This window comes from Macrobrachium nipponense, chromosome 2 (assembly GCF_015104395.2).
Source record: "Macrobrachium nipponense isolate FS-2020 chromosome 2, ASM1510439v2, whole genome shotgun sequence".
In the NCBI taxonomy this organism is placed as follows: Eukaryota; Metazoa; Arthropoda; class Malacostraca; order Decapoda; family Palaemonidae; genus Macrobrachium; species Macrobrachium nipponense.
This window is the reverse complement of record NC_087201.1, coordinates 96,783,049-96,800,529: the sequence shown is the minus strand read 5'-3', so window position 1 is coordinate 96,800,529 and position 17,481 is coordinate 96,783,049. Positions and strand designations below refer to the sequence as shown.

The following is a 17,481-nucleotide window of genomic DNA, read 5'->3' as shown; positions in this document are numbered from 1 at the left end:
GTAAGATGGAAGAAAGATGAACGAAGGTACAGTAAAACGAACAAAAGAGACTGCAGATTGGGGCCGAAGGGACGCTACAAAGAACCCCAAGTAATGCCTACAGTGCATCAAGGGAAGTGCACTCATGGCACTACCCCTAAGGGGAACGTGCAAAAGTTGCGAGTGTGGAGACACCTATAGGAAATAGAAAAAGTTACAAGAGATGTATGATCAGAGCTTTTCTTTTTTACAATAGTTGGCCATGTGAAGCGAATGATGGAAGGAAGGGTTGGAGAGAAGTGTAGAATTTGGAACCGCTTGCAGAAATGAGAGGAAGACTCAAAACGAGCTGAGTAAACTGACTGGAATAAACATTGTTACCCAATGGCCTTGATTTTTAGAAATTAAGAGATTAAACACTGAATACAGGTCAATGGCGCAGCACTTATAGGGTTTGGGTCTGATGTACTGTTGATGAGCCTTCCGTTTATGCATATGAAGTGGCTACTACTCTGGAAGTTTTCTGCACTACTCATTAAACTGTGAATCAATTATATACATATATAAAACACCAGGACCAAAGACCAGTCTTTCAAATGAGAGGCCAGCCCATGACCAATTCACCCCAGCAACTCTAAAAGAAGCTAGAACCTCAATACTCTGTTCCTGAATCTTTTCCAGAGTACTAGGTTCCAACTACTTTCATGGCTTGTGCGAATGAACTGGTAACGGCCTGGCCTCTCATTTGAAAGACTGGTCTTTGGTCCTGATTATATATATATATATATTATATATATATATATATATATATATATATATATATATATATATATTTCATATGTATGTATATATTTGATTCACAGCTTCATTACTAGTGCAGAAAACTTCCAGAATACTAACCTGGCCTTTCATTTGAAAGATCGGGGTTCGGCTCCAGTGAGACAAAAATACAGTACGTGCTCATGTGGTCATTATTTCTACACACACACACATACATATATATATATACATATATATAATAATAATAAATATATATATATATGTGCGTGTGTAATGTTTGTGCGTGTTTATGAGTGACCTACAATTCTTACAATTGCCTATAATAGAGAGGTAAATTCCTTTCAGAAGTACTTTTCCCTATATTACGAAGTTTACGTGACTTCGGTGTCTCTGGTGAAGAGTGAAGTACCATAAAATATGTTTCTATGTCTTTTTCTTCTTTCCTGTAGCCTTCAGGAGCGGAAAGTATACGATGGTTTTGCATTCCAAAGTATCGCCGTCACGCGAACCACTGCTGTCAAGCCCTAATGTTCCATTAGAGGTGTAAAAAAATTGTAAGACTAAATTATAAATCTACAAATATATTTTAGAAACAAAATTAACAAAACAGTGTCTTTACTTTCCGATAATCAACCGTCAATAATCAACAACTAAAACTAAATTGTTATTTTGACTTATTTGTGTTAGTGATGTATAGTTTACAGGACATTCAGGAATTCTAAAAAAATTAATTGAATATCACGAGTGGATGTACGCACGAATAAAAAAAAATGAAAATAACAATATCATTAGGTATGAATTATTGTAGTATAAAGTATCTTATCTTCTAAAAGCGCGGGTTCCAATCCAGTATGGTAAGGACAATGTTGTCATGATTTCCTTTCGAATGTCGAGCACACCAGAAGATATCGTTTCCAAGAAAATAACAGATACTATTGTAGTTAGTTCAGCGGAGATTACAGACACACGCATATGTGTATGTATGTATGTATGTAGTAGTAAATGTATAAATATATATATATATATATATATATATATATATATATATACATACATACTGTTTATTTACGCTTATAGATGTATTGCATATAAATATATACGTATATATATATAACATACATCATACACACATATATTATAATATATAATAATCTATAATATATATATAATCTATATACATATATATATGTTTTTTATTTGTTTATAGATGCATTGCATATAAATATATACGTTATATATATGTATTTATATAATTATATATATGTAATGTACATAAATATACCTATATCTATAGTACATACCATAGTATATGTATATCATTATATATACATATGTAATATATATATATATATATATATATATATATATATATATATATATATATATATATATATATATATATATAGTATATATGTGAGTCTGAAATCTATTTCTGTTCCATACACACACACACACACACACACACACACACACATATATATATATATATATATACATATATATATATATCATATATTATGTATATTTATATAATATATATATAATCATATATATATATATATATATATATATATATCAACGAAGTGTAGTTTTACTTTAGCACGATCTAGAGATAGTGAAACTCAAAATGTTCCTGTGCTCGTGCCATTCCCTAATCAAACCCGCAAAAACCCGTAAAATGATGAGATTAGCTACGAAAATACGTGAGAATTACTGCACGCTTTTCGGTCACATGCAAAGTGTGACAGTCAGCACGTGGGTCCTCTCTCTCTCTCTCTCTCTCTCTCTTTCTCTATCTCTCTCTGTTTCGGTAAAGTTTACTTCAGCCTTTAGAAAAGCGCAGGTTCCCTTCCAAGGTTTGCTTTCTGCCTTTTATTTTTCATCCTTTGATTATCGGTCTCATGTTCAGAGAATAGAATTGAATACTAAATTGAGGCCAAAGACCAAGCCTAGGACCTATATAAAGTCATTCAGCGCTGAAAAGGAAATTAACAGTGAAAAGGTTTGAAAGGTGTAACAGGTAGAAAACCCCGCAGTTGCACTCTGAATCCATTGTTAGTGAGGGTGCCAAGTCACATGGAAGAGAATATGAAAGGAAGAACAGTAAAAGGAATGAATGATTTGCAGCTATGGGACGAAGGTATTCTGCAAAGATCCTTATGTAATGCCTACAGAGCACCACATGAGGTGCACTCACGGCACTAACCCTCCTACGGGAGGCTCCTGTTCAGGAAATTACCGGAATTTCAGTTGCGTCTTCTTTATGGAACGTCCGAAGATCCCAAAACTAAGACGAAGAAGGAATTCGCATCGCATTCCCTCGTGACTGAGGGAAGTCTTCGGTTATTTAGTTTTATTCTTCATTATTGTTTGTACGGTGTTTTTACGTTGCATGGAACCAGTGGCTATTCAGCAACCGGACCAACGGCTTTACGTGACTTCCGAACTACGTCAAGAGTGAACTTCTATCACCAGAAATATACATCTCTCACACCTCAGTGGACTGTCCGAGAATCGAACTCGCGGCCACCGAGGTAGCACACCAACACCATACCAACTACGCCACTGAAGCGCTTTATTCGTCATTAGATGCAGCTGCCACTGCGTACAATCAGCTGAATAAGTCCTGCATCGTAATCTTTATGCAACTTATAATGACCAGCATAGTATGTCTAATTGGTGAATCCACTTTCAGTTTTTGCTCTGTAAACAACTATTGCAGAGTTTGTCAGATGAAAGTTACTTCTCTCTGGTTATACAACCCCAATATTACGTATGTGCAGTCACTTGTTAAAGCAATCTGTTTCTTGCTTTAGTTCATTGTGTTGACTATTTATTATTTGTCTGAGTCAGGCAAAACTATTTTATGTTATGAGAACCTTGCTGACTTCACATTCTGCACAGGAAAATCTGTAAGCGCTTACATGTCATTACACTGTTCAAGTTGGCAAAACTCTAAGAAACAATTTGGATGGCCTCGTGCAAACGCTGAGTGTTGCAAACGAAAGAAAATGGAATCCTGCGAATAATGTCTGTTGGAAGCAAATGAAAGAGCTCGAACGTGAGACATGTTTGAAAGGACCCCCGGTTACAGAAGAAAGTCTCGCTCACATTGTTTACAAATGTCACGGCAAAACGACATTTATAACCACATAAACAATTTAGTTTATGGGGGGAAAAGGTTCCGTCGTGACCGATCCTTACATCTCTAACGATGACCTTTCTACCAACCTAGCGATAAACAGGATGACTGATATAAACTGTCGGTTGCTACAAAAAAGAGCATTTTTGTAACTCAGTCCCGTGCTACGAATTTACCAATCATCGGAGCATGAATGGACCTGTCATACTTGACAGAACTCTGCTGTTATTCAGCCGTCATTTACTCCAGCAATCAAGTTCTATAAACGATATAATATCTTTTAAACTTTTTATTTTTCAGATAGAAAATCACGGGGAAAAAAGAGCAAGACAAAATAGATCAATGCTCTCTCTTTATTTTCATTCGATTCAGGTCGCACAGTCTATTACCATCATTCATTTAGGACAAGGGCACATGTTGGCACAAAGTGGTTGTATCAAAGGAACATTGCATGTTATGATATGCGCAGCATACTGTCGCACACCGAGTCAGTCCACAGGAGATTGGGCAAAGTGATAAAGTAAAAGGCCCTCTGTCATTCTATCCATCTATGTATACATACATATAGTGATATATACATATATACCTATATACATACATACATGCATATATATATATATATATATATATATATATATATATATATATATATATATATATATAGATAGATAGATAGATAGATACAATATAAGCCTACATATATATATATATATATATATATATATATATATATATATATATATATATAAATATATATATATATATATATTTGCGTGTGTATACATATGAGAGAGAGAGAGACGCTGTACAAAAAAGAAAAAAAAAAAGAGTAAGGGCTACCAATTAGGGGCCACAGGTAAACTCCAAGCTACGAGTATCGATTTGCTCGTTGTGTGGGCGTTGATACACTACTTTTAAGGAGCGAAGTAATGATCTCCGCTGAAGAAAAATATTGGCGTCAATCATCTATAATCTCTCGGAATGCTCGGCGGGATTGCCAGACATACTTTATGTGAATACAGGTTTACTGGTTTGTTTCTTAGCATTGGAATGAAGGTATGTGATAGTGGCTGACAAAGGGTTTCTTTATGTAAACACAACACAAGCACCACACATTCCCGGCAAAATAAGTCAATATCAGATTTTTTGTTTTAACTGATTGACTTAGTTCGCAGATTGTTCTAGAACGGTTGGACCGTTTGGCAAGATGCTCTGATTAGGTTCAAAAGCGAAAAAAATATTGAATGGTGATATTCCTATTAAAATTTAGTAGTCAGTCGCCGCTTTCGTGTTTCCAGACGCAGGGTCTCTCAATTTGCCCAATTCGGCAATGTGCCCCTGGAAAGGAAGCTCGTGACGCTGCCCATTCGGCCTCATGTTTTATCAATTAAGGCTCCCCATCAGCCCTCATTTGGTTTATCGGACTAGCTCTTTTTTGTCAGTTATAGTTGACCGTTTTCTGTTATAGCTGTTCCTAAGTAGGTACTACGTCCTAAGCTAAAATGAACTAGACGTACATGGGACTACTCTTTCTTCTCCTGTATTGCGGAGGAAATGCGCTCCATTGCTGGAGGTGGACCGGCGGGCTGGAACCGAAAACTTTCACCAGTTATTGCCAGCTGCGAACTGCTTCGCCTCCACCTTGGCCCCACTACAGTTAGCGTTTCCATGGCACTGATGGAAGGGCAATAGCTGTGCGTAGGGCCTCTCTGGGCTGATCAATCCTCTTCCATTGATTCGGCCAGGTCTTCACATCTTGTTGCCTATTTATTTCCTTGGTAACCACGCACACGTTACTAGGTCAAGAAGCGCCAAAATGAAGCGGATGAGATCCGGCGCCATCAAGAACAATCAGTGCCATGCAGGCAGCGAGGGAATTGGGTACGAACGAGAGCTCTGGGTAGCTTTGAAGGTAATAAAGCCAAATTGAGGAACGATAAGAGTCTGAAATTGTTAGACCTGCGAAAGAAAAGTTAACATGGAGTCGTTACATAGGCCTAGACCTACGAATATATCCACTGTACCTATTTTCCATGACTAATTGATGCCTTCTTTACAGAATTTAGCGTTGCATTTACTGGAATCTGTGACAAAGAATCTGAACTATAAATAGAACACAAATTTTCCATCCTCGACACAGATGAAATGAATAACTAAATATTGGAAGAGACTGATCGGAAATGATCGATGAAGTGTATATGTATGTATATAAACACAAACACGTATATAAATGTATATACATACATACATACATACATATATATATATATATATATGTATATATATATATATATATATCATATATATATATATTATATATATATATATATATATATATATATATATGAGATATGAGAGAGAGAGAGAGAGAGAGAGAGAGAGAGAGAGAGAGAGAGAGAGAGTATACTGATCAATTTTTTAATATCAGCAGAGTGTAAAAATTTCTTGATTTATTTCATACTTTGGATCTGGGCTTTGTAGTGACAAGCGTTTCCAAAGTGTGGAGAAACACACATGCAGCATAAACTTTATGTAACATATAAGTGTGTAGTACCTAATCCAAGTGACTGTGTGTGTGTGTATCTAACCCTTATCTGTGTGCTTGATCCGTACAACCATAACAGGCGCGAAAGAGCTTCTCGAAATACAACAACCATTGTTAGCAGCTTGTTAAAATATACTATACTCTGTTTTTTTTCATCTGTCCATCCGCCTGTGGTGTTTTTGTATGGTAACACTGCGTCCCGGGCTTTAGATAGTTACATTCAGCTTACATTCAACGATTATAATAATATCCTATTTCGAATATTAACGGTGTAATTTGCATACAGTAAATTATTAAAACACTTTTCAGTTGCAAATGTACACCCAGATATCCTTTTATTTACCTAAAACTTACAAATAGCGTAACTATCTAAAGCCCGGGACGTAGTGTTACCATACAAAAACACCACAGGCGGATGGACAGATGAAAAAAAAAAACAGAGTATAAGTATCCACACTCGTCGTATCTTGCTACCAGAGCGAAAGCGCAGGCATGACCGCAACGCTACAATCCGCGACTGATGAAACGAACAAGCTACAGGTATTCGCGACGTTGCCGATCAATGTGGGTCTTTGGATACTGGTCATATTAGGACGCCAATTACAGCACACCCTTCTGTTTTGCTGCTCACCGATCGCTGGCGATTCCCTGCCAAGGCGATTTAGTTTTTGTTTTATGTGCTCCTAAACGACTCTGTTTTGCTCAGACTTTGTCGTCGTCTCATCTCTTATATCCGACAAAACGGTCCCCAGCAATCTACCAAATCATTCTCTCGGACTAGTCTTGAATAGGCAAGTACATAGTTCCGCAGTTACTTTGCGGTACTCTGCGTTGTATAACATGTGTTTTGTTTATTCATAAACCATAATGAAATGTCGTGTTTCTAACCAGGTTCTATACTTATAATTTTTCAGACGTCTCATGGATGCAACGATCATATATTTAGCAGTAGCCATGAGGCTTGCAGGAGCTTATGTTACAAAAAAAATTACTACAAGAATAATTTATGTATATCATAGCATAAATTCTAAATAAAGCTTTCAGTTTCAAGAACCAAATGTATCGTTTTAGTTATTCCACTAACATACGCCATATTTGCATAAGTATAAGAGTTGGATGAGATAGGATCTGTATTTTAACTAATGGCAAGTCATAGGACTTTAATGCTTCGACTATAAATTTATTCCAAGGTTATTCGAACTGTTATTTCATATTCAAGGGATTCACATACCACGGAACGACCTTTCCCTCAACAATACTATGCTATGGCTTCTTTATCAGTAACCATCTATATATATATATATATATATATATATATATATATATATATATATATATATATATATATATATATATATATATATATATTATATATATATATATATATGGATATGGATATGGATAAATAGCGTCAGAATGGTGTAGAAGAAGGAGAGCAGACCCTCTTAGATATTGGTGGCTTCTATAGAAGTGTTTTCTTTAAACTGGGAGACGAGATACCTGTAATTAAGCACATAATTAACTAGGCCAGGCGGAGCGGTTTTTTCTGATTTTTTTTCTGAAGGAAAAATCCACCTTAAGCGATGCTGTTACCAGAGACAGCGATAATTATTCTTCAGTCGTTTATTTTATTATTATTATTCTTTTATGTTAGAGGTTCTTCTACAAAACTTGTAGCAGATACGATGATTTCCCGTGAAAACTTTGGAAGTACTGCAGTTAGCTGTCTCTATTCTGAGAGTCGGTAAAGTTCGGTTAATGATTTTATAAAAGATTTATGAGTACAAAGATCGGAGCAATCATTGAAGATTTCCAGTAATTGGAAAAATGTAAAAAATGTGATGCTCTTACAACTGGAAGCATCAGAGCCTTCACTTCACTTATAGCAATGTAGTGGCAAAAACATCAGAAAATAGTTGGTGTATTTAAAAGATATTCTTACACTAACAGTACACGTTGCACTGCGACAACAAAACGAAATGTTAGTTATACGTTGATTTCGATATCTTGTTTAAGTGAAATATTCTCAGCTAACAATTTTCAGAGTAAAGATAGTTCAGACTGATAACAAAAATTCAGGACGAAGGTAATTCAGTTTAATAAAAAAAAAAAAATAGACCAGTCTTTTACGTAGAGCAAGTTGGCTAAAAATAGAATATTTCAAAAATAATTTCGAATGTTTACAATCTCCAACCACTATCTCTAAGGGAGAAAGATGAGTCTCCTCCAGAAGTAGGCGTCTAGAGATGCTCATCAGTTAAAGAAGTGGCATCATTGAAAAATGCTGAGAAGGTCCGATGGCTCTCGGATTATGAATGCCATGATTTCTTATTTATGCTTCATCATTATTTATAATCAGAAATGCTCATAAATCTCTGCTTTCAATGACACAAATCTCCACCCTGTCGTTCCATAATTCTCATCCATATAGGTTTGGGTCCTCCAACTCTTCATGCGCTCACGAGAACCCCGCTGACATTACCGCGTACTTTATTCCAGAGAATAGTGAGGCGGACATGTCCAGTCCATCTCCATCTCATCATGATGTCATCTACAGACGGAATTTCCATAACTTCTCTCTCTCTGGTATAACTCCTAACACTATCCTTCCATCTGACCCCTAATATGCAGTTTAAAGCTCTTTCTCAAATCAGCAAAACTATTATATATAGTTTCATTTTCATACTAAGATTCGTGTTCGTGCAAGAAAACACAACATACTATATTCTTATTTCCGAGTGCAATTTCAGTCTACTATTTGATTTCTAGATCTCATTCAGGCTGGCCACAGACTGATTTGCATTTTTTTAGTCTCGCTATTCAGGTTTAATGACTTGCATTTGGGTATTGTTCCTGAATATCTGGAAGACTCAAATTATTTCCTCACTCTCTGTGGATACCTAACCATTATCTCTGCCTTTTTTGGATTTATCTCCAGTCCCATATCTCTGCACAGATGATGTATTCTACTTAACAAGCTTTGTATATCTTAGGGCAGTTCATGATAGAAAGTGCATCGTCTAAAAGTCTGTCGTATGTTATATCTATTCCAATCTAAGACTTCTCCCCCATCTCCAACCTTTTCTTTTCTCCATTATAAAAACCGTGTGAAGGACGAACAGCAGAGGGGGAATAGCACTTCCCTGTAGCACCCCACTCGTTGCTGAGAATTTGATTTGGCAGGATTTTATCAACGACAGCTTTGTATTTGCTTTAGTGATTGGAAAATTTCAAATAGTTTGACGTATTTACTGGAACACCATTGGGACGGGAGCTCTGTGGACGACGTTGAATGCCTTCTTGTAATAAATAGAAGCAATCAAAAGGCGATGTTTAAATTCCACACACTGCTACCCAACATGTTTTAAAAATATTTGCTCTGTGGAATTCCGCGTTCTCTAAAACCAGTTTGTTCACCTCTATACTTTGGATTTATATCTTTCTCCAGGTGCGCCACCGAGAATAAACGGACTGAATATTTTCATGACGAGTGACGTCAGTTTATTGGTCCACCACATTCAATCAGGTCACTTTTCCTGACTACCTCGGCTTTGACTTCCAATTCCGAGTCACCAGACTTTGTTTCCTCATCTTTTCAGTGATTCCACCATAACCTGGTGTATTCCATCCTCTAAGATTCACTTTTACTGATTCTGCTTCAAGATTTGTGACTTTGTTCATAAGAACATTCAGGGTTTCGTCAGCTTCTGGTTTAGCAATCAAACTGTCCCTCTCATCTTTCGTGTTCATGACCTTCCAAAAATGTTAAGGCCAGCGTTGTCCTTCTACTTCTGATGTTGTTATTGATCCGCCTGCTCTTTTGATACACACACACACACACACACACACACACACACACACACACACACACACACACATATGTGTGTATGTATATACATAAATATACATACATATGTGCATATAAATGGCGCACATGTATACATGTATGATAATTTGCTAGACAGTCTATCGCAATTCGTAAAGTCGAAGTTAAAGTAGGTCAAGCTGAAACTGAACTGGTTGTGGATTGTGAGCGTTACATTGATCCGAGCAAATGATTCATTAATCGGAACACCGGAATCTTCCGATGTCTGTCAGAACACGTTAGTTTCTTCAAAAGCTCGTATTATTTTGCCTTCGCTTTCAGTGGCATTTTTATGTGCCATGCCATTTAGTGACGTCCACAAATCAATAGCACTTTTCACTAAAGGGTAAAGACTGAGGTCCTCCTCGCCCCACCTGATGGCACTGACTTTCGGTTCTGCCACTAACCCCCATTATTTTTCTTTTCTTCAAATTCACAGAAGTATCTACTTATCTATCTATTTATTTAAATTTATATATATACATAAGCGCAAGCACACACACACACACACACACACACACACATATATATATATATATATATATATATATATATATCATTAGTAGATGAAGATATATACACACATTATACATCTATAATATACATATATATACAAATATATATAATATACATATATGTATTAATTATTTACAATATATATATATTAATGAATTAGGTATGTATGTATGTATATATATATATATACATACACACATACATACCTACATATATTATATATATATGATATATAAAATATATATATATATATGTATATATTATAGATGTATATGTGTGTATATATACTTACATATTATATATATATATATATATATATATATATTATATATATATATCTAATAAAAGGAGCCCATAAAAACACCAAAATGTAGAGAGAAAAGTACTATATTTCAGAGACTGCTGTCTCTCTCTTCTATATACCTGAAGAGAGAGACCAGCAGTCTCTGAAATATAGTACTTTTCTTCTCTCTACATTTTGGTTTTTTGTATTTTGGGCTCCTTTTATTAGATGGAATTCTGTTGTTACAGAACATTTTTGTTTTAACCAGTATATATATATATATATATATATATATATATATATATAACATAAATGTATATATTTATATAATATATTTATATAATAAATGGATATATCTATACATACATACATATTAACATATATATATATATATATATATATATATATATATGTGTGTGTGTGTGCTTGCGCTTATATACATATATAATATATATATATATATATATTATATATATATATAATAATATATACATATAAACGGCCATTTCCCAAGATAATGTAATACAATCAAGTTAAAAACTGAGAGAAATTTAAAAAAAAATAATGATAAAAAAATAAACTTAAACAGCTTGCAGTCAGTAAGAAGCAACACGAAGACACTCGCTACTCACAGACAGTGGCCACTGAATCCTCGCTGTTACACATGCTGAATGTCGACGAGCTCCTTGAACCATACATGCATTTGGCGTGACGATCTCCACTTCGAAGAAGATGATCTAGACGGGAGGTGTCTCACTCTCTCTCTCTCTCTTGGTTTGTGCTCGTTTACAGGTCTTTGTTGTTGTACTTCAGGCACAGTTTCTCAGGCACTCTACGGAACGGCCTCGTTGCGTTTCTCTCCATTTCGACTCTTCCTGAGCAAATTCTGTTTTGATTTTTGTTCTGTTGTGAGTCAGTCCTTTCTTTTGGTGACGCGCATAGTGTATTGTATCTTTAGGGCCTCGGCGTCTCTTATTTTCCTGGTAGAATAGAAAATTAGATCACTATATGAGTGGAATGATAGACAGTGGATGTCAGAGCACCGCCGATGGCGGTGGTCAGAGTCCATGCAATAACTATATTTTCAATAGTATCGGTGCCTATTTCCCACTCAACGCAGTTCTTTAAATGAATTATTTTCTTTTGACCATTCAAATGCCCTTTTCCGCCGTTTACTACTCAAGATAGTGAGCAACTTTTGCATCAAATTCCCCGAAGAAACCTCTCCACTTCCAGTAACGTTTTCTGTCGAAGCCTTCTATTCACATAACACGACTTTGCTCTGATTATTGTCCGAACGTCAATGACACAAAATGCCTTAATGTTCAGAGATCCCTTTTATGGCTACCAAACACGATAGGGTCATTATGTATTTGCGCCTAAATTGACGACATGTCATTACTTACGCTATTGGGTCCCACACATATCATGGAGCAAGCTACAACTGATAATTCAGTGAACTTTCGGATTTGAATCAGGACTGTTTCTTATTTGGTAAGGAGTTTGGTTGGTTACTTATTACATTTACCTCCATGAATTTGAGAAGATATATTAAAAAAAATCTAAAAAGTTTCTCGGGAAGGTTTAAGACATTCATATGGTTATTTAAAATTTCAGCACACGCACACGCACACGAACACGTGTGTATATATATATAATCTATATATGATATATATATATATATATATATATAATAATATATATATGTATATATATATATATATATTATAATATACAGTTACTTGGAGAAACTTAAAACAATATTGAGATGATTCATGCGCACTATAGGAAATAAATAGAACTAACTGCTATTTTAAGAATAACTTATTATCAACTAACATACAGCTCAATATATCCTAGAAACTATAAGAACAAATAACCTGAAATAACATCGAAGTGGAACATAAGAAGACTTCTATATAAAGACGAACACAAGAAGGACAAGATAAAATATATCTGTAATTTCTTCATAAAGGAAAGGTAGGGAGACATCAGGTCAAAAGGACTGAAGAAATTATCCTTCAAGTTTCTGAAATGACTGTGATGTGGGATATAATTGAGCCTCCTAACTCAAGCTACTGAAAAGTTAAAACACTGAAGTTTTAACTTTTCAGTAGCTTGAGTTAGGAGGCTCAATTTTATCCCACATCAAAGTCATTTCAGAAACTTGATGGATAATTTGTTCAGTCCTTTTGACCTGATGTCTCCCTACCTTTCCTTTATGAAGAAATTACAGATATTTTATATCTTGTCCTTCATGTGTTCGTCTTTATATAGAGAAGTCTTCTTATGTTCCACTTCGATGTTATTTCAGGTTATTTGTGCTTATAATTTCTATGATCTATTAAGCTATATGCTTGTTGATAAGTTATTCTTAAAACAGCGGTTGGTTCTCTTTATTTCCTATAGTGCGCATGAATCCACTCCAGCGTCCAAAGAAACGAAAAAGTAACTTCACCGTCCAAAGAAATGAAAAGGTCAACTGGAACTGAAAATGATTTGAAAAGAAGAATAACAATACCTGTACAGGAATTTAGAGCTGGAATTTAGAAACCAATTTGAAATTGGGATCCCGAAAGTGATACATTGGTGTTCAAGCTTGAAACTACGACCTTAAAACATGATGTGAAAATTAGACTTTATGAAATCTGAAACTCGGAAACTTGCAACGGACACTTAAAATTGGAACTTGGAGACTTAAAACGAACACTTAAAATTGGAACGTGGAGATCTAAATCGAACACTTAAAACTGGGACTTTTAAACTTGAAACGAAAACTTAAAATTGAAAGTTGGAAACTTCAAACGAACACTTCGAACTGGAACTCGGAAACCAGATAAAATAATGGCTACACATTCTATCTTAGGGTCGATTATCTTTAGTGTAATCCTAATTATAGTGGCATTTGCCCTTATAGGGAAACCTTCCTTCCTTGGATGGCATCGAAAAAATCAAAATTATTGATGCCCGAGTGAAGATATACGAATCAATAAACTATCTTTCAGTTGTTGTTTTACTGAATCCATTTACTGATGCGACATCGATCTTAATGCAGATTATTTTTTATTATGAAATCGATCAGAGTAAACACAGACTCAGACAGGTACAAACACACACACACACACGAAAGTCCAGAAACGCATACATACACACATAAATATACTATATATATATATATACATATATATATATATATAATATATATAAAATAATATATATATATATATATATATATATTATAATATATATAAATTTGTATATGATGTAAAAAGCAGCAGCAATAGCAAAGAAGAAACTCGTTAACTTGAAGAAACAATTAATAGAGAATTTTCCTTGTGAGGACACAACACAATCTATAGTATTTCATGATACAAGTTACGATGTTTAAAGATGTTTGCAACTCTCTTGTATCGATCATTTAACAACAGTGAAAATGACATTGAGTAATGTGTCTGTGTGTGTAATTTGCTTCAGTTGAGGCTTGACCAGAATTTGTTATTGTCTTCCTAAAACTCTGCAACATTTTGACTGTTTATTCACCAGCTTTTCATAGCTATATGAAGAGTGAACTAAGTCATTACAAGTTTTCATTATGTAATTTTCACTGTTGTCAAACGATCAATACAAGAGGGTTGCAAACATCTTTCAACACCTTGACTTGTATATCATAAAATACCGTAGTTTGTGTTGTGTCCTCACAAGGAAAATTCTCTATTAATTGTTTCATTCAAGTTCACAAGTTTCTTCTTTGCTATGCTGCTCCTTCTCATAATGATGATAAAAAATACATCTCATTATAATAACAATAACAATGATAAAGCTGTAATAGATTCACATCAACCCGTGATTTTGATGTCTATAGACCAGTCCCTTACGCCGCTCCTGATTGGCTGTTGATAAGCCAATCACAGGGCTGGAAACTCTCAGTCTCTCTCAAGAGTTCACATAGGCAGGATGTATGTTCAACCTCTCCTGAGGGATACTTTTGAAAGACGTATCACTCAGGAGAGGTGGCATATAGATCCTACCCATGTGAACTCTCTCGAGAGACTGAGAGTTTCCAGCCCTGTGATTGGCTTATCACCAGCCAATCAGGAGCGTCGTAAGGGACTGGCCTAGACATCAAATGCACGGTTGATGTGAATCTATTATAGTTTATTGATAATGGTAATGTTAATAGTTATAATACCGATGATGATAAAGGTAAGTTATTAGCAAATGCGACAGCATAACAATATCTACTGTTACTTATATTATCATTAACACTCTCTATTATCCAAATAAGAAGAGTGGTCTACTCCTTATTTTCTGCTTCGATTTTCACTGTTGAAGCCGATGAGCCCCTATCCTTTTCCATCGAGCTCCTTTAAAGCATTCTTACGAGCAGTTTAGAATCTGGATCGCTTTCTTCATTCGACTTCCGCGTAGTCAATGGCTTCGACAAATCTCATATGAATCACCTGACCCGAATGCACGACTGACGAATTCTTGGAGTCGATGGTACGACGCAGTGTATATAATTTATTCACTTATGCAAACACATCGTAGACACACTCACACATACACATTTACATAAAAGTTTTACCTGCCAGAATAAAAGGTCAATATAATTGATATAAAATATAATTGAAATTAAAGTGTCAGGCAGACGAATCAGAACTCATACTTATTCGAAAGTTCTTAAGATTTCTAAGATAGGGTCACTAACCCATTTTAATATAATATAATAAAATATGTATATACTATATATACTATATATATATATATATATATTATATATATGTGTGTTTGTGTGTGTGTGTGTGTGTGTGTGTGTGCATGTGTGTGTGTGTGTATGTGTATCTAAAGAAGTTCGATGGAGAAGGTTGTGTAAGTGTAAAGGTTATGGGTGTACTATGTGTGTGTGAAAGTGTACGTGTGTATGCGTATATATATATATATACATATATATTATATATATATATATATATATATATATATATATATATATATATAGATATATGTGTGTGTGTGTGTGTGTGTTGTGTGTGCGTATCTAAAGAAGTTCGATGGAGAAGGTTGTGTAAGTGTAAGGTTACGGGTGTACTATGTGTGTGTGAGAGTGTACGTGTGTATGTATATATAGTAATATATACCATATAATTATTAAATAAAATGGGTTAGTGAACCCACTATCTTGGAAATCTTTAAAAACTTTCGCAATAAGTATGAGTTCTGATTCGTCTGCCTGACTTGATTACTTTAATTTCAATTATATTTTATATCAATTATATCAATATTCAAATATATTGACCCTTTATTGCTGGCAGGTAAAACTTTTATGTAAATGTAATTCAATGAAAGTTATTTGTTCTATATTGATATCAGAACTCGACAGAGAGGGACAATATGATGTCAAGAAAACTGGGACAATCCGATTAGTTTTAAATATCAAGAATATTAAAAAATGCTAAAAAAAAAAAAAAACTAGTTTTCAGAGTAACTTGCTCCGTCTCATCTTTATCTGCTCCGACAGAATAATGAAATGGAATGCGAGTGGCATTTGACAGGAGACCTGGTGGTATTTCACAGATATTTTTGTTTCGCATTGACCTTGAGGCTCTGCTTTGGCATTTCAAGATTTCTTTCCCCTACAAATTTCGCTGTTAGAAGTCGATTTTGGTCACCACCGGAAACGGGAATCAGTGGACCAAACACTCGAGGAATCATTAGTTCTGGTGGACATGGTAACTGGTGTAATGATGTAACCAAGGGTCTTTTCTTGATTGTCACTTTCTGTTTGCTCGCTCACTGGCACCTTACAAATAGCCAAGACACACGGCACAGATGACAGTATCATTCAAATGTGTTAGGAAAACTTCACTGCAAACACAATGACAGCTCTAAACGACAAGCGATCATGAATGATTTAAACCTCGATGACTTCGCCACGGAGTTTTTTCACATCTTTCCGTCGTCAGCAGAAAGCACAGCACGAAATGAGGAGCGAAAGAACCTCCGCCCTGAAGTTTGGAGAGACTTTGCCAAAACTATTTCTCCGAATAAACAACGATGTCACCAAGGCAACCGACTTCAGCGCAGAGATGTGTAGTCGTCCCGAGGCTGAAGACTGACTATTCAACGCGGCTACGGCTTCGACCACCAGCCGACCTATTGATTGTCATGCAAATGCGTCCGATTCCCCTCACTCGGTCACTTTCCCTCAGTCAAGGTCACTTCGCCTTCCACAATTTCACCCACGATTTTAATGTTTCGCTTACAGATGAGGGAGGGTCTTTTTTAACCACCAATACTGCATTGACTACACTCCATTCGTGATGACTTCGGTGTAACGTGGATTGAAGAGCGGTAGTCGAAGTCGTGTGAGAAGT

General features: G+C 35.4%; 1 protein-coding gene across 4 annotated transcripts in view; it reads right to left on the bottom strand.

The window, feature by feature from the left end:
* The window catches only part of LOC135220812 (pupal cuticle protein 36-like), a 35,797-nt gene extending 18,534 nt beyond the window's left edge, over nt 1-17,263 (bottom strand). The window contains exons 1-2 of one of the 4 annotated variants that reach the window (XM_064258326.1): nt 17,182-17,263; nt 11,743-12,090 (exon numbers count right to left, since the gene is read on the bottom strand). In XM_064258326.1, the coding sequence (XP_064114396.1) occupies nt 11,743-11,809 (67 nt within the window). In that variant the 5' untranslated portion in view covers nt 11,810-12,090; nt 17,182-17,263. The other 3 variants (XM_064258328.1, XM_064258329.1, XM_064258327.1) reach the window with 3 other exon arrangements.
* Nucleotides 17,264-17,481: the final 218 nt, after the last annotated feature.